This window comes from Plodia interpunctella, chromosome 6 (assembly GCF_027563975.2).
Source record: "Plodia interpunctella isolate USDA-ARS_2022_Savannah chromosome 6, ilPloInte3.2, whole genome shotgun sequence".
NCBI classification, from domain to species: domain Eukaryota; kingdom Metazoa; phylum Arthropoda; class Insecta; order Lepidoptera; family Pyralidae; genus Plodia; species Plodia interpunctella.
The window spans coordinates 10,539,080-10,561,688 of NC_071299.1; the positions used below are offsets into that span (position 1 = coordinate 10,539,080).

The 22,609-nt window shown below is 35.0% G+C and overlaps 3 protein-coding genes across 6 annotated transcripts in view; 2 read left to right on the forward strand and 1 right to left on the reverse strand.

The window, feature by feature from the left end:
- Keap1 overlaps positions 1 to 11,205 on the forward strand; it is a 31,298-nt gene extending 20,093 nt beyond the window's left edge. For both annotated transcript variants that reach the window (XM_053746281.2, XM_053746280.1), the window contains exons 7-14: positions 1,940 to 2,101; positions 4,266 to 4,457; positions 4,810 to 4,941; positions 5,387 to 5,466; positions 6,215 to 6,420; positions 6,910 to 7,086; positions 7,794 to 7,965; positions 8,263 to 11,205. In XM_053746281.2, coding sequence (XP_053602256.1) covers positions 1,940 to 2,101; positions 4,266 to 4,457; positions 4,810 to 4,941; positions 5,387 to 5,466; positions 6,215 to 6,420; positions 6,910 to 7,086; positions 7,794 to 7,965; positions 8,263 to 8,386 — 1,245 coding nt within the window. In that variant the 3' untranslated portion in view covers positions 8,387 to 11,205. The remainder of the gene's footprint in view (positions 1 to 1,939; positions 2,102 to 4,265; positions 4,458 to 4,809; positions 4,942 to 5,386; positions 5,467 to 6,214; positions 6,421 to 6,909; positions 7,087 to 7,793; positions 7,966 to 8,262) is intronic.
- LOC128670537 (titin-like) lies at positions 11,176 to 18,983 on the reverse strand. Of its 2 annotated transcripts, none has more exons than XM_053746279.2 (7): positions 18,771 to 18,983; positions 18,465 to 18,536; positions 17,761 to 17,879; positions 17,089 to 17,250; positions 16,525 to 16,722; positions 15,549 to 16,402; positions 11,176 to 15,464 (listed from the first exon to the last, which is right to left on the reverse strand). In XM_053746279.2, exons 1-7 carry the CDS (start codon positions 18,825 to 18,827, stop codon positions 12,301 to 12,303), a joined length of 4,626 nt encoding a protein of 1,541 aa, XP_053602254.1. In that variant the 5' UTR covers positions 18,828 to 18,983; the 3' UTR covers positions 11,176 to 12,300. The 2 variants fall into 2 exon arrangements, with proteins under 2 accessions (XP_053602254.1, XP_053602253.1); XM_053746278.1 differs by having other exon boundaries at positions 17,761 to 17,891; positions 18,771 to 18,973.
- Positions 18,984 to 20,171: 1,188 nt separating this feature from the next.
- Positions 20,172 to 22,609, forward strand: part of LOC128670745 (dual specificity protein phosphatase Mpk3-like) — a 35,054-nt gene continuing 32,616 nt past the window's right edge. The window contains exon 1 of one of the 2 annotated variants that reach the window (XM_053746697.2): positions 20,172 to 20,874. In XM_053746697.2, the coding sequence (XP_053602672.1) occupies positions 20,511 to 20,874 (364 nt within the window). In that variant the 5' untranslated portion in view covers positions 20,172 to 20,510. The remainder of the gene's footprint in view (positions 20,875 to 22,609) is intronic. The other variant, XM_053746698.2, reaches the window with a different exon arrangement.

Sequence of the window (22,609 nt, forward strand, 5' to 3'; positions counted from 1 at the left end):
AATCTACCAATTTGTAAAAACAAAGAAAAATATAATTATCTAATTCTTAGCTCCAAATATTTTATTTTAACTACCTATTAGTTCCGTAGTGAACATACAGTTATAGAGCTGTGAAGAGGAGTGAATTTTCTGCAGTGCTTGTTTAAATTTACCTTGATATTACAATACAATTACCTATATCCGGTTCACTAGAGTAGAAAAGAAGTAAAAAAAGTGAAATTAAATGAAATGAATTTATTTGCAGGCAAACACGGTCTAAATTCAGTTGACTGTTCAACAGTATGTCGGCATGCAAATTATTTTTTCAAAATTTATTACTAGTAAATGGATAATTATTAATTATCGTGTTTATTACTAACATAGAATTTAAGTTTTTGTATTACTAACAGTATGAAATAAACGCATTTTATTTTATTTATAATACAATCAGTCTGTTTCATTGAACCCGTTATTTACTTGCGTCACCTTATCATTCTGGTATCAGCGGTGACTTGGCGTTTTGTCCACGTTGCCAACGCTGTGATAATACATAAATTGAATATGATTGCTGAAAACGAGCACATAGTACGCTAAGTTGTGTTTGTGGTTCAAGTACGCATGTACCAGTTACTATTGCTTCAGTTTTTAGGTACATACGTTGTATTAATTTTTTGAAGGTACATATTATATGACAGATAAGCGGTACTAAAACAAAAAAAATAATTGCTTTTTCCGAATTCGGCCGCGCTGTCATTAAGATCCTCATAAGGAAGGAATCATTTCCAAAATCAAACATTCATAAAATTGACATTACCACAATACAGATTAATTATTTTAAAGTCAGATAGTAAAACTAATTTTGTGATTTTGTTAAAATTTGAAAAATTGTAATGACAGCGCAGCCGCAGCGCTCGAAACCCTCTGAGATACACCCAGCAGACACCCAGCTTTTAATATAATGGCACTGAATGTTGAGTGTGTGTACATATATTAAACATCTAATCTACATAATTACGACTGTTTTAGGTCACCAACTTCAGTTTTTTAAACCTTGGTCATTATCGCCATCTGGCGGTTGTTAAACAAACTATATTTATATTTCTTAAACCGGATCACGCGGCACGAGTTTTTCAAATTCAAAATTCTTAATAGCTTTTAATTATATACTTGAGTTATTAACGTCAAAAAATTACCTAAAACTAAGTCTACTGCCGACTTCCAAAGCGCAGGTGAATAAGAAGCGGCGCAACGTATGGAAATGTAAATTTAATCTTATTTTCCTTTAGCACTAAGTTATTAGCAGAATCAATTCTTAAAGGCAGACAAAATACAATTTAAATTATTAAAGTTTTCGCTATGGATGGCGGTCTAATTTAAAGATTAGGAGATGTAATATCAGCAAAGGGCGTGCCCTTTGCTGATATTACATCTCCTAATCTTTCGCTCGGGATTAATATAATTTCACTCGGGAGTAAATCATTAGGGTTAAAAGCAGGCTAACATCGTGATGTTAGCCTGCTTTTCGACCATGTATAGCAGATCATTGATGTAATCTAAGAAGAGAGGGTCCTAGAATTAAGCCTTGTGGTAAACCAATTTTTACAATTGCACCCATGTCAACAATTCTATTAACCCTAATGATTTACTCCCGAGTGAAATTTGTACATAAAACTGTAAATGGGCAGTATTTATCTAATACGTAGTAAGTCTCTACAGAATATTACGGGGCGTCTTTTTGGGACTAATAGAAGCCAAAACAATCTTAATTAGAAAATTTGTACGCGCATTACGCAAAAACGACTGGACAAAATTTGGTCCGGCTTTTACTGATGTATAGCGAATGGTCTAACTTAAAATCTGTATGGATTTCATCGCGACACGTTGCTTAGAACCTGACATATTGACAATAATATAAATAATATATATAATAAATTATTGTATCATGTTTTGTTGTCTTCAGGTGAAATACGATGAAGACCGGCGTCACTCGCGCATGGAACACATCCTGAAGGCAGTCCGCTGTCAATACCTGACGCCCAATTTCCTTAAGGAGCAGATGAGCACGTGCAGTGTCCTGGAGAAGGCACCCGCTTGCAGGGAATACTTGGCTAAAATATTCAAGGTATATGAAGACTGCTTCAAACATTTCTATAATAGCACATAGGGTAAATTTTGCCCTGAATTCCCCCGGGAACGAAGCCTCGGGGCGCAGCTAGTCAGCCATATTAGACGTCTCGCAAGATCTCACGCTAACCTCACAGGTTCTATTCTGTGTTGTCTTGATGTTTGTTCATAATGGAATATTAATATGGAAAATTACAACATTCTATTTTTTGTCTCCCGTTGTATGGAATTTTGACGCACGCCAATATCAAATCTATATAAAACAACAGAGCGCAACGGAGCCGCAACGTAACAATGGGCCTGGCTCACTATGTATCAGAGGCGACATTTACCACGATAAAAATTCCTTCCATATTTCGCAAAACTCAAAATATGAATGATACACTAAAACCATATCTCGCAATAGATTTTATATATTTTCTTGTAAACATATGTCGCTTAGAATTATCTCAAAATAAATAATGACAATGACAAGGAAGACGATTAGAATTATAATCTTATCAGTGTATGATAAACATGATATTGTTTTACCAATCACGTTTTTGAAAAGAACTCGAGCAGATCATCTTACGTTACGCTTGCCATCTGGTGGCCTGCATGCCCGATTGTCCACTATACTTTTAAAAAAATCACCGCTCAGTCAGTACACTATCTAGAATACACTAGAATTAATTTCTTACGTGCACGTAATACTCCCAGGGCAATATATATATATATATAGGATGTTTTTAAGTCAGTCATAGCTCATTATTATTATTATTTGTTCAGAAATTTTGACGCATGTGAAATAATTATTTATATCTAAATAGCTCCTGTTATGACTTACTATACTTGTGTCTGTATCGCAGCGAAGTCTTTGGCGTAAAAATGAATGTTAAAATTTTGAAGATTCGGCTGGCATGTCACAACCGGCCGCCTGCCTGACGTCGACCGCTCTCGGGAATGCTATTGTTTCTTATCAGCCGGTGCCGCCAAGACAATGTCCTTAGTTGTCGCACGGCACCCACGGAAGGATATGGAGCGGTGCTATGTTAAACCACGCACCTCGCTCACAAGTGTCGCGCGATTATGCCACTGGAAGAAATCGTCTCAACGTATATCGAAAAGAAGAAATAGTGATAGGATAACATATTGCATAACCTATTTCATAACTTTCCTCATTCAATGTTAAGGCCGGATGAATCATAAGTTTATTTCGCTAAATGAGCGCATTGACTTGTGTCATTACCTATCTATTTGCAAAAAATCCGCTAACTAAGGCATGACGGGGCAGATTCGCACGAATGATATATCAACTCTACTGCTGGCCGAGCCCTCACTCGCTTGTCTACTTCCATAGGTCCAATATCGAAAAATATTGTTAAAAAATCAAACTGATCAAATATATTTTTACAACTTAAGTGACCTTGGAATTTTGTTTGAAGAGTTATTAGTGTTAGATTTTTTTTTTTTTAATTAAATTCCTTGTCCAACGTTCGTTGTCTTCGACGCCCGCGCATGGAGTGAAAATATGTTAATTAATATTTAACACTGCGCGAATCTGGTTTTGTTTGTTTACGTGTGACGTCATGTCGTATGAAGAAACAGTGTCAGTATCAAGTTCTCTATGAAGGAGTTAAACTTGACCGTTCGAAATGTGGGACTGGGTGAGGAAATACTCATTTAAAAAAATATTTTTAAAAAATCCAAATAAAGTTGATACAAAAAATTTTCCATAAATATAATAGTTTACATTTTCAAATGTAGTTCACTAATACACTATTACAGATATTAAAACATGGTGATGTATGTACAAACCATGGTGAAATAAACAATTTAAAATGTTGATATTTTCATTCCTTTTTCAAAAACCATAGATAAACTTTTTATTCTTTTAAACTTTTTATTTTTTTGTTCTGTTTCACCGCTTGCTCATAAAGTATCCCAATAACTTATAAGTAACAAATCGAACAGAGTGGTTAGTGTTGGTTTGCATTTAACCTCTCACCGTCGAATCGATTCGAAGTGAGACACAGCGAACCAATCACATTGCAGTGTGGTTGTCATTGCGTCACAATGGCACAATGTGATGTTCGCTTATACAAAAAAAAATGTTATGATTGTGATCGAGTGCTGATAGGAATGAAAATGTATATAATTACAACTACAAATATATTTAACAGGATCTGACACTACACAAGCGACCTGTCGTGAAGGAGAGGCGGCCGAACACACCCAGAATCATATACGTGGCGGGCGGGTACTTCCGGCACTCCATCGGGGTGTTCGAGGCGTTCAACCTGGACGACAACTGCTGGTCCACGCTGCCCCCCCTCACCGTACCTAGGTCGGGGCTGGGGGCGGCTTTTGTCAAGGTGATTTATATTAATTGAATTATTTTTATTTAGATGTTTCGTCCCATTGCTAGGCATCTTCTTACAAAACGTTCTACCGAACACAAAATTTATATTCAAAGCTTCGTAGGTCATTATTACGGCAATGTACTACGGTGTCACGCTCAGAAACCAAAAAAGAAATCTTTAAATTTTGATAAATTTTAAATGAGTATAATTTTACGCGCTGGCATCAACTCTTATTCATCATTACTATCTTTGCCTATCTACCAAGGCTGTGTGTCCCTTAGTCGCCTCGTACGACATCCGCGGGAGGGAGGAACCACACGCCACATATCGTATATTTTTATAACTAATGTATTTCTTTGTCCAGGGTCTATTCTTCGCAGTAGGCGGTCGGAACACGTCCCCAGGGTCATCGTACGACAGCGACTGGGTAGATGTATACAACCCTGCGCTAGAGATGTGGCGCCCGTGCAGCCCCATGTCCACCCCCCGGCACAGGGTAAGACGCGTGTACTGTGTGAAAACACGCCTGCTTCGCATGTTTAACACGCGAGGCGTGTTATCTAAGAAATTTCCTAGAAAAAAAAATATTTAAACTATGTTGCTCCATGTCTAACAGATGTGTAACAGATTTGGGCGATGTAAACATTTTGATTTTTACTCTTATTTGCTATAATATAGGAAAAATATTATACTGGTTGACAGCTAAAGTTCACTAGTGCGTGCGACTACTTGCCACGTATACGTCGGTAGGTGGTCGTCAAAAGTCATGTCAGATGCCTTTAGGCGGATTGAATAAAATCTGACACCGGTCTTAGTAATAACATACCTACTCGAAAAGAAAAGAAGAAAATTACCTGAATTAACCACAAAGTGATCTAGATTTTTGTTTTTTGTTGCGTCAATTTATTCCTCAGTAGGTTTCACTTTAATTTTTTTTTTAGGTAGGTGTAGCGGTAATGGACGGGTTGCTATATGCCGTCGGAGGCTCATCAGGCTCGGAGTATCATAAGACTGTAGAATGGTAAGTACTGAAGACTACAGGTATAGGTACAAAATAATGAATTTTGACTTGAAATAGAAAATTATTTATTTAGTGCATAATAACTTAACATAAATAATTAACTTGCTGTCAACACGTTGAAAAATTATTATTAGTAGTAATAATAATAGTAAAGAGTAACAAACACACATACATCCTCACAGAATTTCGCATTTCTAATAATTAGTAGAACAGGATTTAGATATCTAGGTGTTTTTCAGAACGTTTCGACCGCTGCGGCCGCGCTGCCATTGTGATTTTTCAAATTTTAAGAAAAACAAGAATTACTTTCACTATCTCGTCTTTATAATCTGTACTGTGATAATCTCAATTTTACGAATGATTGATTTTGGAAATGATTCCTTAAGCAAGAGAATTGACGGATCGTAATGACAGCCCGAGATGATGTAATGTTTAAGACGGGCGTCTGTGGATCGAAATATCCCACGTTCGAATCCTACTCGTGCCACATGAGTTTGTATACCAATATCATGTATAGTAGTTTTCATCGACCACCACCTGCTTCCGGTGAAGGAAAACATCGTGAGGAAACCTGCACACTTGTTGATTATTATTAACTCGTGGGTGAAATGGAGAAGGCAATGGCAAACCACTCCATCAATAATGCCAAGAAAGGTGTTGTGTGTGTTTCATTCCACGTAATGACCAACGACCCTCAGCTATGATGAATACGACTATGAAGAAATCGTCCATCTTTCGTCTCTTTCAGTTACGACCCCGAGCGCGACACGTGGACGATGGTAGCGTCAATGAAGTCGGCCCGCCTCGGCGTGGGCGTGGCCGTCGTCAACCGGCTACTGTACGCCGTCGGCGGACTAGACGGCGCCAGGAGAACTAACACGGTCGAGTGCTACCATCCGGAGAATAACTGTTGGACTGAAGTCACGCCTATGAATGTGGCTAGAAGCGGCGCTGGTAAGTTCTGCGTGTATGTTCTGACTTCTATATTATTGTTTTCATTTACAAGGTACAATTTAGATTCTGGATGATGTTTGTCTGTCTGTAAACAAAGTTGCAAGTTAATTTTGAACTTGCACTTGTTCTAAAGAGTTGAAGTTTCCCACGTCGATTTTTTTTACAAGAATTTTACCTTTTTTGACGAGATGCGGTTTCACCAATAATGTGATCTGAGGAAGGTTTGAGTGTATAATTTACTAGCTTTTGCCCGCGGCTTCGTACTTGTGAATTTTCCGGGATGAAAGGTACCCTATGTCCTTATCTATTCTTCAAACTACATGTATGCAAAATTTCAAGAACAAACTTACTTTCGCATTTATAAAATTAGTTAGGATTTAGATTTTTTTTTTCATCATGGTTGTGAATTTCTGTACATTAATTTAAATTTAAGTTTGTGATATCAAATAAACAATTTTTCTTTTCTCTTTCTTTCTTTCAAATATCCAGGCGTGGCAGCATTAGGCCAGTACATCTACGTGGTGGGCGGCTACGACGGGTCCCAGCAGCTGTCGTCGGTGGAGCGCTACGACACGGAGCGCGGCGCGTGGGACTCCGCCCCCGCCATGCGCGTGGCGCGCTCGGCGCTGTCGCTCGCTGTGTTGGACAACAAGTTGTACAGCATGGGTGAGCTTTATTCTGCCCTATTTAACGCAAATTATTTTATTTTTATTTAGCATTTTTTTAAAATGCACTCTAGCAGTGTGATCCAACTGTTAAAACGCCGGATGTGACCCGAAAGGTTCCAGGTTCGAATCCTTGTGTGTTAGCTTGTATAGCTATCTAACTTATTGTGGTTTTCGTCGAGTATCATTTGCTTACGGTGAAGAGAAACATCGTGAGGATCCTGCACTGATAATTTATCATTAATATTGCCAACAAAGTCGTTTTGTGTTTCATTCCAAGTTGATAATCAATGATCACGATCCTTAGCCCACTATAAGGAAAATTTGTATTTTAGAATAAAAATCACGCATGTCTATTTTTGGTGGTTACGCAGATTTTTGGTGTTAGTAAAATTAAATACGTCAACTACTGTAAAACACGCCTGGCGTGTTATATGATCTGACAGCACCCATGGAGTGTTTCTATGACTTACGAGTTATATCAATATTTAAGCTAGTTTTTAATAAATACATTACCTTTCTTTTTGAATTATCTTTGTATGTGGTACATTGTATTGAAGAAAGGGCTACGGTGAAGTTTGTTGCGCTGCTTCTTCACCTGCGCTCGTATAATCAGCAGTAGACTTTTTTTAGTTTAGGTTTAAGTACATGTTTGATACAATCATGACGAGATTAATAAAGAATTTTGTTTTTTTATTTATTTGAAAGGCGGCTACGACGGCACACAATTCCTGGACATCGTGGAGGTGTACGACCCGGCGACTAACTCGTGGTCGGCGGGGACTCCGCTGACGTCCGCGCGCTCCGGACACGCGTCCGCCGTCTGCTACCAACACGTCTCCGTGACTGATGCGGAACCCGTGGCCGACACCGTCAGAAGGTAAAACTCCTTTAAATGATAATGAGAATTTTGATACAAAACAATTTTAGACAAAAATGGAGCCTATGATGGAGGTATATGTGTTACAATAACTAGGTCTAAATGTTCAGTTTTGATAGCCCCTGAAACTTAGCCGAGAGGTAAAAAACAGCCGTGTATATAACAACAATATATTACGTAATGTATTCCTTATAGGTTTAATAAGTTTATGTATGTTTGTTTATCTTTATGGTGTGCATGCATAATATATGAAATATTTCTTTCTTTTCGTTACTATATGTTATACAAATTTCCTAGGTTTAGCAGAAGGCATGCCCCGGCCACTCCCGGCCCCTCAGGCGTGGGCAACAACGCCACCGACGCGAACGACATTCCTATGGCTAACAACATCATCGGCACCCTGTCCAACAAGGGGTTATAGCACAGGCGTCAACCACGGTGAAGTGGGATGGGAATAATTCAGGGCGACGACTTTGAAAAAATGGCTACAACAATATTTGCGTGACTTTAAAACCTCAAGCCATGGGTTGTATAAAATCAAAATGTTTCGACGTGAATATTGCGTTTTAACTGCGGCTTGTAATGTGAAGGAAAAACAAGTGTTTAGGCCCGTAGTGATTATATGTACAGGTATGTGCACGTTCAGAGTTGTAGTATGTCCTACCTTGTGTAAGTGTTAAAAGTGCCTGTGATGAAATATTGTATATTATACGCTGAATATGAAGCAATGTACTGTGATTAAAGTGACAAATTAGAAGGATCCGATGTAGATTTATGGTGCCTTATATATTTTAATAACAGTAACTTTTTTCAGTCATGTAAGTTTTGAGTGTTGTTAAGTTCATATTGGGCAAAAGTTTCACTGTATATATATATATTGAACTTAACAACACTCAAAACTTACATGACTGAAAATACAATATTAAATATTATATATATGTGTGAATCATACGCAACGGTGTTTGATAAGGCCGTTTTCATAATTCGCTCACTGCACAGAAACACGCCTAAAGTGTTACACGCAAGGCGTGTTTTCAAGAACCAATAACAAATATTGGCATTCATGTCATGGAGATCATATTGGTTAAAACTCCAGAACAATGAGAAATGTTTGTACAAACTTCAATTGCTTTGTATATTGTTTGTAAATGTATTTACATAGTTTTATTAATTTATATCGTGCCAAAATTGTGTGATTAGATCACTCTTTCTTTGTAAAAAAAAAATATTAATAATTTAAAATAATTAGGCTCCGAAATTGCTGGCATCATATCAACAAATAGAAAAGAGCTGACAGTAGCCAAACGACTGAACGCACATTTTCCAAAGTTAAGAACACACACAAGAACAGATTAAATTATCTTTCAAATCAATGAAAATAGATCAAAATCAGTTCAGCCGTTTGTTTGCTACGATGCCACGGATAGACATACAGATACACTGACACGTAAAATTAGTTAACGTCACGATCTTAAAATTGTAATAAATATATATTAATGTAACTTAAATATCCCGATTCTTTATACGTAAAAAGTTTGGATCTCTTCCATACAACTCAAAAACGGATAGCGTAATGTCTTTGTTTCTGTTATGAATATTTTAAGTGTTTTTCCGTTGTTTCCTATACAAAGTAAGTTCGAGACTTTTTTTTATGAAATACTAATTCAACGATACTATATTATATAACAAATACATATATATAAATAAACATCCAAGACTCGGGCCAATTAGAAAAAGATCATTTTGCATCACGACCCGACCGAGGATCGAACCCGGGACCTCTCGGTGCAGAGCAAGCACTTTACCACTGCGCCGCCACCGGGGTCGTCATATATTGCTTGCTGTAACTGTTACTGTATAATTGTTGCTGTTTTATTACATTTAAAAATATATATTTCATTGACATTGTGTTATAATGTATCTACTGCATTAAATATACAATTTTTTTTACCGTTATTATACCGGTATTATTCATAAAAAAGATATAATTTAAACTGAAGTATGTTTTGTCACTATCCCACTTATCGTAAAGTGCCATTGACAAAATGAGACAAGACAATACTTTAGCTTTTTATGAATAAAAGCTAGATTCAAAATGCTAACTCTGTCGAAGGACTATTTTTATTGTAATTTGATGGCTTTTATATAAAGCTGTTTTGGATTGTTAAATATAATATACAGTACAGCTTGTCCATACAAAGGTGACAAAAAATGAGGGCGCTAAATTCTCCGTAGCTGTCACATTTTTGACGTAAAATACTGAATTATGATTTTTTTTTGTTCCACTTTAATTAATTTCTACTCTTTATGGTCAAGCTGTATATTGATAGTCATTCTTACTTAATCAGATATAATTATGTTTATAAGTTTGTGGTTTAATTATAGAAAATAGCTGCTGGTTCAGCTGTGATATTAAAATATTACTTTTAATGTGTCTTATTTATTCTGCAGATGTGTATTGTTCCGTCCTGTAGGCCAAGCAAATATATTAGTTATCGTTGTAGCGTCAATAAAAACCAGCCTTAAGTTTACAACAATAAGATTCATTTTCAAGTGATATGCCGCCAGGCTCTCCTTTTCCTGGCGGAATCGTACCACTGAAAAATATATCTTATTGTAGTATACGGGTGTAGCAGGTTTTTATGTGCGCTTTTGGTATTCGTAGTAAATATACTCTAACGATAGCAATAATATTCGTGTTTGACCTTCTGATGTCATATCATAGGACCCATAATGACCAAATTTTATAGCAGTCTAGTGTTGGTCGATTGACCTTAGCCAGAAGTTCCATATATGTGTGATAACATAGACATTCCTATATTTTTGTTATTAGTCTGGTATTTCATTAGTAGAAAGGAACAAAGAATGTGAAATATAAAAGAACTATGGGATTTGTGTAAAACAAAATGGTTGTTATCCTGTTTCAAATAAGGCGTAAACTCCACCTAGAATATTTTAATAATAATCGTAATAAAATATGTTTTTATACGATCAAATATGTACGTATTTTTCTTTACTACATACATTTTGTTTTCATTGTATGACGGTCTTTTATTTATAGCAAAAGTTTACACTTTATAATTCTGACTCTATTGCGCCCTATTGATGCACGAATGTACCCCGAATAAATTAACTCCTACTTGGCGCAGTCGTGAAGTGTTCAAGAGCAATGTATGCAATTAAAAGTTAAGTAAATTATGTTTAATAGTTGTAAGGAAAATAAAGACTGTTCTGGGAATACTTTGTGTATTTTATTTAACAAAATTGAATTTCTTTTTTTTACAATACATAGCTATGTACAGTTGTAAATTATGCGGCCCAGACTTGATTATTCACAGTAAGGTAGTTTAATTTTATCTATGGTAATGCCTCTAGCACTGACCCCCGGGGTGACAATACAACATGACATTTGCCTTCGCCTTAAACGAAATGTTATTTTTTGTATTTTTTGGTAACTTGTAAAATTGGGCACATGGTGAGGAACAAAAGATATTAGCACTCTGTCCAGTTTCTCCTCGTATGTATTTCTTATATGAACAGAGCTAAAGATATAACGAAGACTTTTCTACAACTGAAAAAACTAGGCAGATTTTTTATTATTATTTTCTTACCTTATTTGTTAGGAAGTTACGGTAGTAACACGGGATTTTCAAGTTTACCCTTCTAATTCGATATTGGAGTAGTAAGGGTAATAAAAATTAACGGTATAACTACTGGTAGTTAGATTGGTAGTAACAAGGGCAACAAACGAACTAAATGGTATGTAAATGTGTGCCGAAATAAAATAATTTAAAAAAGATAGGTCTGGGCCAATATTTTACACAATATTTTTGTATTTTTATAAAAACTAGATAAGTACACAAATTGTGCAACGATTATATAAAACAAATGATGGTTTTGTATCTCCATTTGACAATAATACAAAATAAATGAAATTTCATGAATCTGTTTTCACGCCAAATGTAGCATCTATCCTAAAAAAATGAAATTATTATATTTAGTAGGTTCTCCTCAATAAATCAACTACCAAAAGGGGGAGTCCATGTATGTTACATTAAGACGAATTTTATCTTTCGCCACCATTACACAAAACTATTTCTTGCTCTCATTTCCGCAAAGCAAATAGGATCGAACACGGAACCAAAGTGAAGTCCTGCATAATTGCAACTATAACATGTAATATACTTAATTTATTTGTACAGTCTAAAATTAGTACCAATCAGGTACAGATGACAATGATAATTCCTTATAGAAAATCTATAACACATAATTATATAATACAAATTTTAATTAACTACAGTCGCAAGACGTTCAGGAATCTTATAACAAATCAGTTCAAGTCTTAGAAGGGGTAGCTTTTTTTAAAACTCTTCTTCTCCGTTTCACGAAAATCCGTACGTCTGGTGCTTCCGTGTCATTGTTAACAGAATGGTCATTGGAAGTGTTATTGACATCAGGGGTTTTACAAACTATATCTTGCAAGTTGACATTTTGCGAATTCTGCAAAACTTCCTTCGCGGGTGTCGACGTCGCTAGAGCGTGGATGTGAACGGAACTCATTGGATTGACGTCTGTCGCTCGACTATCTATATTAGGCGTCACAGGTTGGACCAAAATTGGACTAATGACATTCACTGGCATATTTTCTTGAACAAATAATGGTTGTACTCCAGTAGATATTATAACTGTTTTCACAATTTCTGACTCTTTCATATTGCATTTAGGTTGTGATATATCTGATGTTAGTGGAGACGTTCTATCAAGGTCAACAGTTATCACAGCCGGTTGAGGAGTCTCTGGTTCAATTGGTTGTGTTTTTTCTTCATGTTTTCTTGATTTCCTTTTCCTAGTTTCTATTGTCTTTGTTTTAGTGTCATTTACTTCTATTTTCCCTGTTGTCGTTACACTTATTTCAATATTGCTTTGATCTTTTGTTTTCATTTCATCATTTTCATTTTGAGTGTGATTTGTATTTGATTGTGCGTTGTCATTTGCATCTAATGGATTAGTATCATGCTGTTCTTTTTTACTCGATTTTGATTTAGGTTTAGTTTCAACTGCATCCATCTTATTAACTTGTTGTGTTTCTAAATGTTTACTATTTTTAATCTTTTCTTTGACATCAGTCTTTTTAATAACATGTTCCTTTTCTGTATTTTTGGAAGATTTAGTTTTATCGTTTGGAACAAGAGGCTTGGGTTCGAGTTCCATTGCTAAACTTGTACGTTGCTGAGGTTTCTGTTTAGTTACATCTGTATCAGTAGGTTTCTCGTTGTGTGTTTTCTTTTCTTTACTTTTGCTGGAATTAATTATATTATCACTTTTACTCGTGCTTTTATCTAAACCTTTATTTTGATCTGTATTTTTGATAGGGTTGGTTACACCAATAGGTTCTTTAGGGATACCCAGCAAATCCGCATTCGTCTGGATAACTTTACCGTCAAGATCAGCGGCGTCCTGGGCATCTTCGAAAATAGGAAAATACTTTGTAGAGGAGGATTCTATTCGAACTTCTAGCGCGGTCAAACCCAGGTCTTCAGGTGTTATAAGACTACTGCTATCACCAAACAAATCACTGAATTTTGATTTCATATTTTTGGGCACATCAGTTTGCTTTAATATTGGTTTTGATTGTGTAGATGAGGCAATAATATTTTCTTCGGGAATTTTCAATGTTCCCTTTTCGGATTTTTGTTTAGTTATCTTGTTTTTACTTTTTCCTTTTTTGCTAGCATCATCTGATTCACTTTTAGTCTTATCTGCAACTTTCAGTTGAATATCTACATTGCTCTCACTTAGAATATTACTAATCGGTTTGTCTATTTTACAATCTGCGTCTTTGTTTTTATCATCTTTATCAGGAACAGTTTTTAGTGCAACAACTTTACTTTGAGACGGGAATTGTTTCTCTACTTTTTTCATGACGCGTTTCAAAAGGTCGATATCGCTACTTTCATCACTGAGTTCTAAATCACCAGCAACCATAACTTTGTTAGCAGCATCGGTGGTCATGTGGTTATTTCTTCGCTCCGTGGCAGTTACTGTTGTATCTTTATCTGTAAGCTTATGCTTTGATGAAACATTGTCCTGTTTGTCAGCATCTAATCTATCATCAGTATGTTTTTCATCAATGCGTTCTTTTTCGCGGTAGTCATGTTTGTCAACTTCCAATCTGTATTCGCTGTGTTTATCATCTGACAGTTTTCTATCGCATTGGCCAAGTTTGTCATCTTGTAATCTATCCTTGATGTGTTTATCATCAGACAGTTTGCTTTTGCCATGTTTCTCAACTTCTATTTTATCATTCGCGTGCTTAACATCTAACAGTTTTCTTTGGCTTTTGCCATGTATTTCAATGTCGAACTTATCTTCAGTATGCTTACTATCTGACAGTTCTTTTTCTCGGTTGCCAGATTTGTCGACTAGGTTTTCGCTTTGTTTATCAACTTCTAATCCATCATCTGTAACTTTATTGTCTGAAAGTTTTCTTTCGCCAGTCTGGTGCTTATTTTTTAATTTAGGAATTTTATATTTACTTTTAGATAGATTTGAAGACTCATTGGTGATTGATTCTTTGAAATTAATTTCCGCTGGAAGAGTCTCCTTTTCAGTAAGTGATGGAACAACACGTTCAGTTTGTATGAAATCTTCTTTCGAACTTTCTGGATCTACTATTTTTGACTGTATTATTCTGTCTGAAAGTTTACTTTCCCCAGACTGGTCGTTATTTTTCACTTTAGGAATTTTATATTTACTTTTAATTACATTTGAAGATTCTTTGGTGATTGATTCTTTGATATTCTTTTCCTCTGGAAGAGTGTCCTTTTCTGCAAGTGATAGAACACATTCTGTTTGTAATGAATCTTCTTTCGAACTTTGTGGCTCTATTATTTTTGACTGCACCAATATGTCTTCATCCGCCGTGTTTTCTGCCGGTTTCGCTCCTTTGTCGAAAGTTTGAGTGCAATCTACAGTTGTCTGCATTATATCCTTTCCATGAGTCTGTTCTAAGTTTTTCTCTGTCGAGATGGTGGACATTTCGATATCATTTTCTTTTTGGACATTGCTTTTTTCGATACTCTTTGGATTGTCAACACCTTTTTCAACTTGTGCAATGTCAATTTTATGATGTTTTTGAACCCCATTTTTATCGTTTTGACAATCGTTTCCAAATTGATCACAATGAAAAGGATCTGTAGATATATTATACAAGGAGGCCCTGGTTACTTCAGAATCATTAGATAATATATCGTAGGTAGCGTTGTCCATATCCATATTGCCATATAAATCATTGATACGATCCTCTGAGGGACGTCTCATTAAGGCTACTGGTATTTTTACTTCTACTTTATTCCATACAGATTTGTTCACTGGTTTCAAGTCAACATTTCTGCCAGCTACAGTAGACAACACTTTTTCGCCATTCTCTGTTCTTATTGTGTATTTATTGCTATGTTCTCTAGGATCATCAATTTTTACCTCAGCAACCAACTTAATTTCTGAAACAAAATTCTAATTTAGAATAAGAAAACTACAATGAATACATATTCCATCATATTCAAATAATTGATAAACTAACATACCTTTTGGTACAGCAGCTAATTCTGTGGACATATTATCTGGTGATTGGCAAGACACATCTTCACTTAGAATACTTCCAACAGCAGGTGGTGGAGCATTGTCCAAAGGCTTTCCTTTAATACACTTGCTATCTTGCTCACTCCTGTGATAAGAATCTGTCCTCACTCTCTTATTAGAAGGGACTTCATAATCACTATGATATTTAGGATTTCCTGCATCCTGTATAAACTGATTTCTCTCGTCATTATACTCTCGCTCAAACTCTTCGTGATTCTTTTGTTGATATTGTTGAAAATTATCTCTACTTGGACTTTCCAATCGCCGTTTTCTTAAATTAGGTTTTTTATTGCCCCCTGGTTCTTCTCGACGAGGCTTATTATCTCCAGAACCATCTCTACGAGATCTGAAGTCTCCTGGATGATCTCTATAAGGTCTGCGATCTCCTGAACGATCTCTAAAATGTATGTTGTCTCCTGGTCCATCCCTATGAAATCTTTCTCCATCTTTGTCAGACCTATATCCTCCTGAACTATCTCTATAATGTCCATGATCTTTCAAACGATCTCTGTGAAATCTACGGTCTCCTGAATAATCTCTTTTAGATTTATGAAGAAATCTTTCTGGACTGAATCTAGGTCTTTGTGTTTCAAACCTGTCCCTGTTGCGAAATTTATCATTGTCATAATTTCTGTTTCTGCTATAGGGATCATAGTCAAATGGGGGATTGTCTATGGTAGGATTTCTATCAGGATTCCTCTTGGAATGGCTATCACTAGATATATGCTCATATCTTGGTTCTTTTGCAGGACTAATTACCTCACCTTCTTCATCAGAACTAAATTTCGCTAAGCTGAATCTGAAATCATGCAAACATTATTAATATGACTGGTAAATATTAATATTAAAATTATTAAATTTTAGGCTTATTTATTATTTTTATTTAAAATCTCTTTTATAGTATGAAAAATAATTACTTACGTAGTAGCAGGCAAAGATTTCCGCCTGTCCCTTATGCTAGCTGACTTCTGTGTTTGCTCTTTCTGTACTTTACATACATTTTCTTTGGCATCACTAGTACGGTCCAAATACTTTTCGTTTTTAATATCCACTATATTTTTGTTGTCTGTTGACATGGGAATACTTTTATCTTCTGTCGTAGTTTTAGGAGCTTCTTTCCTGTAAATATATATTTTTAAGGCCTTATCCTAATAAGTAATTAGTTTGACTAAGTAAGAGCCTGTGACAGATAAACTAAATGCTAGATAAATCTGACAGATGTAATTGGCCCGTCAGACTGTCAATATCCAACACTTGTGAAAGAATTTTTAACTTTATCTTTGCGATATGTCACATATCAGACTATCATACTAGCTGTGGAACATGCTCATAAATATATTAATTTTGTTGACCTCCAGGGTCTAATAATAAAAGAGTTAGAGAATCGACAACCAGTATATAATTAATAAATGTACAAGTACATTGTATTTGTATATATATATATATATATACCTTTTCAGATATATTTTTATTATGAACTTTTACCTGCCAGCAATTGAGCTTTGGGATTTTGGCTGATTGGCTGCGTTCTTGTCTGGAACAGCCCCTGCATTATTCTTGTTTTTATTTGGTTTGGCTGCTGCCCAATTTCTTCTTAAATTTGGAACATTTTTGTTTTGGATGGCATTCAACACCATCATATCTTTTCTGAAATTTAAATTCTCTTTTAGAATCATTTACACCAGTTATATACTGTGATGAATGATGAAATCAGTATATAAATCTAGTCTTACTTTTATTTTTAAAAAACATTTTTATAGATTGAGGTCTGTGACCTTTAGAAAAAATATTTTTTTACTTTAAATTTAAATCCAAATATGATATCTAATAATAAAAATAAAACTACACATAATAATTACACAGAAACAATTAGAAGCTTTGAGACCATTAGACTAGGATACAGCGACAGGTAGGTCTATACTATATTAGGTACTAAGGACTACACTCTAAGAAGCCCTTATCTTGGGTGACCACCACTTGTTACTTGATATTATACATGTTTTAGATAATGCTTTCTATCTTATTAGGGGTCTTGTTATTAACACTGACACATTTGGTGTCAGATTTCATTCATGTCACAAAAAGGTACCCCATATGACCAACCATCATCAAATAGTAAGTGTGAATGTACATGAATCAAATTTATTCAATACTCACTCAATGTTAAGATCGGTTATAATCTTTGTCTTTCTTTCAATTTCAGCCCGGGCGGTTTTGAGTAGCGAGGAGTAATTCAGTTCTAGCTTTTTGTACTCGTCTGCTAGTTTGTCAAAATCCTGCAAAATGTTCTAAACAATCAATGCACATACATTCTTAGTCTCTCGAAAACATATATTATCATGGCATGTTACTCCATGTAGAGTGATTCCAAAATATGTGTGCAATTCTGAGTTGTTGAGTTCTGTTTATGTTTGAGTCTCTACACCAGCCATTGACCAGAATTTGTACAAAAGCATTTTTGTTATTGGTCAATAAAATCAAAAGTACAGACACCGGCCATGATTACAACTAATTAAAATTTACCATAAATCATAACAAAGAGGGTTTACCACAAAGTAATTACATAAACTACATATTTAACATGTTTGTAACAATGATTAATGTTATTGAAATACCTTCGACTTGAGACATTGGCAATATGAAGATAAAATCATTGAGTATTCTTTCAAAACCAAAATATATGACCATTGTACACAAATCTTAAATTTACCCTATGATATGACAAAAGGTAAGTGTTGGAGAATTGAAAATTAAGTGCAGGTGCAGTGCTGCAATAATATGCAGGAGAAAGTAATCTAACACCAGATTGATGATTACAATAAAATCTGGTACTTATATAGGTACCTAAGTAAAATACTTACTTTTTGTAGCTTTTCTAGAGTCAATGTATATTTCTCAATTTTATCCTTCAAGTCTTGGTTTTCATTTCTCAACTAAAATCACAAAAGTAATGATCACACAGTAGAAACATGTCAGAAAGTAAAGTAATACGCATAATAGTATAAATTGTCCTTGATCACCTAAATACGAATACATTATAGAGTTTATTTATTATTTGTTTAAGAGTAGGTGATGAAAAATGACTAAATAATTAAAGAGTAATGTGATAACTACAAGAAGCTAAAATAGTAATGTTTGTTTGGCGCTAAAATGTGCTAGATAGATACCTCCTCAATTACATTCGACTCATTGAAGTTTTCCAAATCGTCGTACAAAGCCTCCATATCGAAATTATTTAGAAACGATTTTCACACTCTATAATCATAAAAATATTATAAATAATGTTGTCAACATAGCGTTCCAAAAACGCAAAAGTGTAATGCAAAACCAAAAAAAGGTATTCTGTCCGCGATTCCGCCGCGCATTCAACTTGTTTTGTCAAATATTATAATGACATTGACAGCTAATATTTGTGTTTTAAACTTCGTTCAAAAACACAATATGCTATATGTACATGATTTATCGATTGTGATGGTCACTTTAACACACAATTACTTGATAATAATTGTCGCTTGGTTTAATTTTGGGCTGTGACATTGCAAATTCCAGAGTCAGTGAAATTACAATCTTAAATTTTGAAGACTCTGTTATGATTTTACCAATTACATTCGCCTGCTCGAGCCTTACTTATGCGTATTATTTTACGTGAATAATGTAATGTTCATGTTTCTGTGCTCAACATGAATTATTTATAACACAGACATTTTATAGATAAACATCCAGGCAAAATTATATAATTTTTATAATAGCTGTTTCCAATATTGAACCCGGCACCTCTAAAATAGTTGTCCGGGGCGTAATAACGTTCTTATATCTGTGGACATAATAACAATTATATAGGCTACATAGGTTTTATAAAATGACTCTAAAGGATGGAATATGAACCAAATAAGCAGCCGAGTAAAAAATGTCTCTCTCTTCGATATAGATAGATAAAACATTTATTTGTAAAACAACAACGCAATACACAACCAGACTAAAAACACAAAATAAAACACAGTATTCACAAAGCACAATTGAAGAGCAAGTGTTCTGTGTTGCAGCAATACAAAAAGGCCCATCTCAGTACACATATCACCCAGAGGGGCGATATACTGATTTTCAGATGAGACCTGAATCAGTGTGCGACCGGTGTGTGTGTATATTAACAGTGATGAAGGAGATATATAACTACGATTTATATATTACTTATACAATAAACATTGACTATAGCTACATACACGTACCCAACATAATAAAAAAATAAAAATAAAATACTACATAGGTAAATTAGGACCAGTAAAGGATGCTAAAGTACATAAATAATACATTACAATACATACACTTTACTAAAAATAAAAATAAAATTACATATTTGCTGCTCTGGAGTACATGCAGTTTTTGTTTATGACATATAAGTACTTACTTTATAATAATGACCAAAATTGGCAACATGGATAATTATTTTTTTATCAAATTTTTTAACAGGTTTGTTAAATACAATACAAAATACAATCAATCGATTATAGTTTCAGAGATGGGAAACACTATACAACTTCGTTGGTTGTTGTGGTTGGTTGGTTCGACTTTTCGTTCGGAATCGTTCGTTGTTTGTCGTTCGTTCGTCCCTCGCCTCGCCTCGTCCGCCGGGAAACAGAAGAAATCATTCGTTTTTCGTTTATTGCGTGCGTTTCGCTTGTTCCGTAGCCTAGTGCCTAGCTCGCTCGCTTTGTATTGTGTGTATCGTAATAAATGTAGTGTTTTAATGTAAAATATCTTCTCTAAGACTTATGCTGAGTTTTGCTAATCGTGAAATATTAACAATGTATGTGCGTATAAACAGTATGGGCATGATATTCATGCAATAGTGCAACAGGCTATCGGAAGCCAAAAGCCCGTCAAAACCAGGAGAATATTGTGATTCCAAAATGCCAGATTCGGAGTGCGAGTGTGACTTGGTGTCGAAGGAGTGGCTTCTAGCTAAGCTTCGTTCGGATGAAAGGGATACTGTTCTCATTGATTGTAGGGGGTCGAACGATTATTCAGTTTCCCACATTCGATCTGCAGTAAATTTTTCGATACCCAGTATAATGCTGCGGCGACTGGCCGCTGGGAAGATAGAGTTAGCGTCTACAGTGCAGTGTAAAGAACTGAAGGCGAGGATCGTCCATTGTCGTACGCGCGGGATGTTTGTGCTGTACGGGGATGGGGCGTCCAGAGACCCGGACTCCGTGCATGGCATCCTGTTGAAGAGGCTCAAGCAGGATGGCGTGCAGGTCGTCTGTCTCGAAGGTAAACTACTGACATTTTCAGTGTGCTTATTGCCATTTGTTGTTTAGACATTAATTAGCAAGTCCACAACAAATTTTCTTAAAAACTAAACTACACTAAAATCACAAAAACTGACAATAAATTCGTAGTCAATATTCTGCAGGTACTGAGATTCGATATTAAAAACCAGAAAAATAATCAAAATATGACTTCATAATAATAAATACAAGCAGTATTAACCATGTAATGTATTATTATTGTAATAATTCTGTTTCCTAGCCATTACACATAAAATGTAATAGTTCTAGTATGTCGTGCAAGTATGCATCATGCTTATGTTAAAATATTTCAGACTTTCCAAGTTCATAATAATTATTAAAGCTTTGTGTGAAATTTGCCGCTCCCTTCAAAAGACACATTGCCTTATGCTCAATAAAGTTATTTCTCATCATTGCCCCGAGCTGCGCTGAATGGGTAGTGTCAGAAACTCTAAGGGTCTTTAAATCCTTTAGAACTTCAAGCTTCATTCACTTATAGGGTGCACAACTCACCACCAACCACTCACCACTCAGTTGCCACAAGGTCGACTAAGGAACAAATAAATTTTCTTGATATTATATTCAGAGACCATGAAGATAAAGTTGGATCATAACTGTTATGTACTGTATAATTATGTTAATTTCGAGGCAAGAAGAATTTATCCCAATAAATATCTGTCACACATATAAATTTATGTTAAATTTGAATGTCTTACATTTATGTTACATGAATATTATTCACTTTTTGCATGCACAGGATTTCATGTTCTATTTCCAACATAACTCAAGGTTTATAATTTTCTAAAGTGATAAAAATATAAATTACTACTACCTAACATACCAAAAAAAAAAAAGAAAATATTTTTATTCTATTGATTATACTTCTTCTAGTCTCTACTCTTAATGTTGATCGAGAATCAGGACACAGTAGATAAACAACTTAGAGTCTAGGCACTCTTCCAATGGCACAAAGTGAAAGGATCTTGGCCCTTTGTGCTCAAGTTTTCATTCATTAACTATAATTATAATAGGATAAAACAGGATAAAAAAATATTTTTAAATAATATTATTTTGGAGTTTCATCAAATACTTTGATTAAAACATAAATATGTAGTACTTTGAGAATCACTACTTACGTGTACAGATGCTCCAGTAATGCATGTTCAGATTAGGAACACAGAAAATCTGTTTCAGATTAGATCAATCTCTATACAGATGTAATTTGTAGACAGTGTCTATTGATAGTGCTTATTTCATTCCCACGAAAGTATAGTTACATTCATTAACTCGTCTCACTTAGCTAAGAGGCATGTAACATAAAGATTTCATAACTCATTTATAAAAAGTAGTTGCACGCAGCATATAGTCACTTTCCAATGTAATCAATGGAATATAATAACTAATTTCAATACATGTTCAATACATTTTCTTCATTTCATTAGTTATATTTGATACCGAGGCAGTTCCATGGAAAAAGATCTTTTTCAGATTGACTTAGATGTTTATCTATACTATGTAATATCCTTAGATCATATAGGTAGTATCCCATACCGTAAGTCTTGATTTTTGAACTTACTTTGGGGCTGACTCAATCTGTATGATTTGTCTATATATTTATTTATTTATTACTAGCTTTTTCTTGGATGTTGCCTCTGTGCAAATCTTCTTATTCTCTTCATTTTTTACACTTGCTCATATTTCAATGAATGAAAATTGAG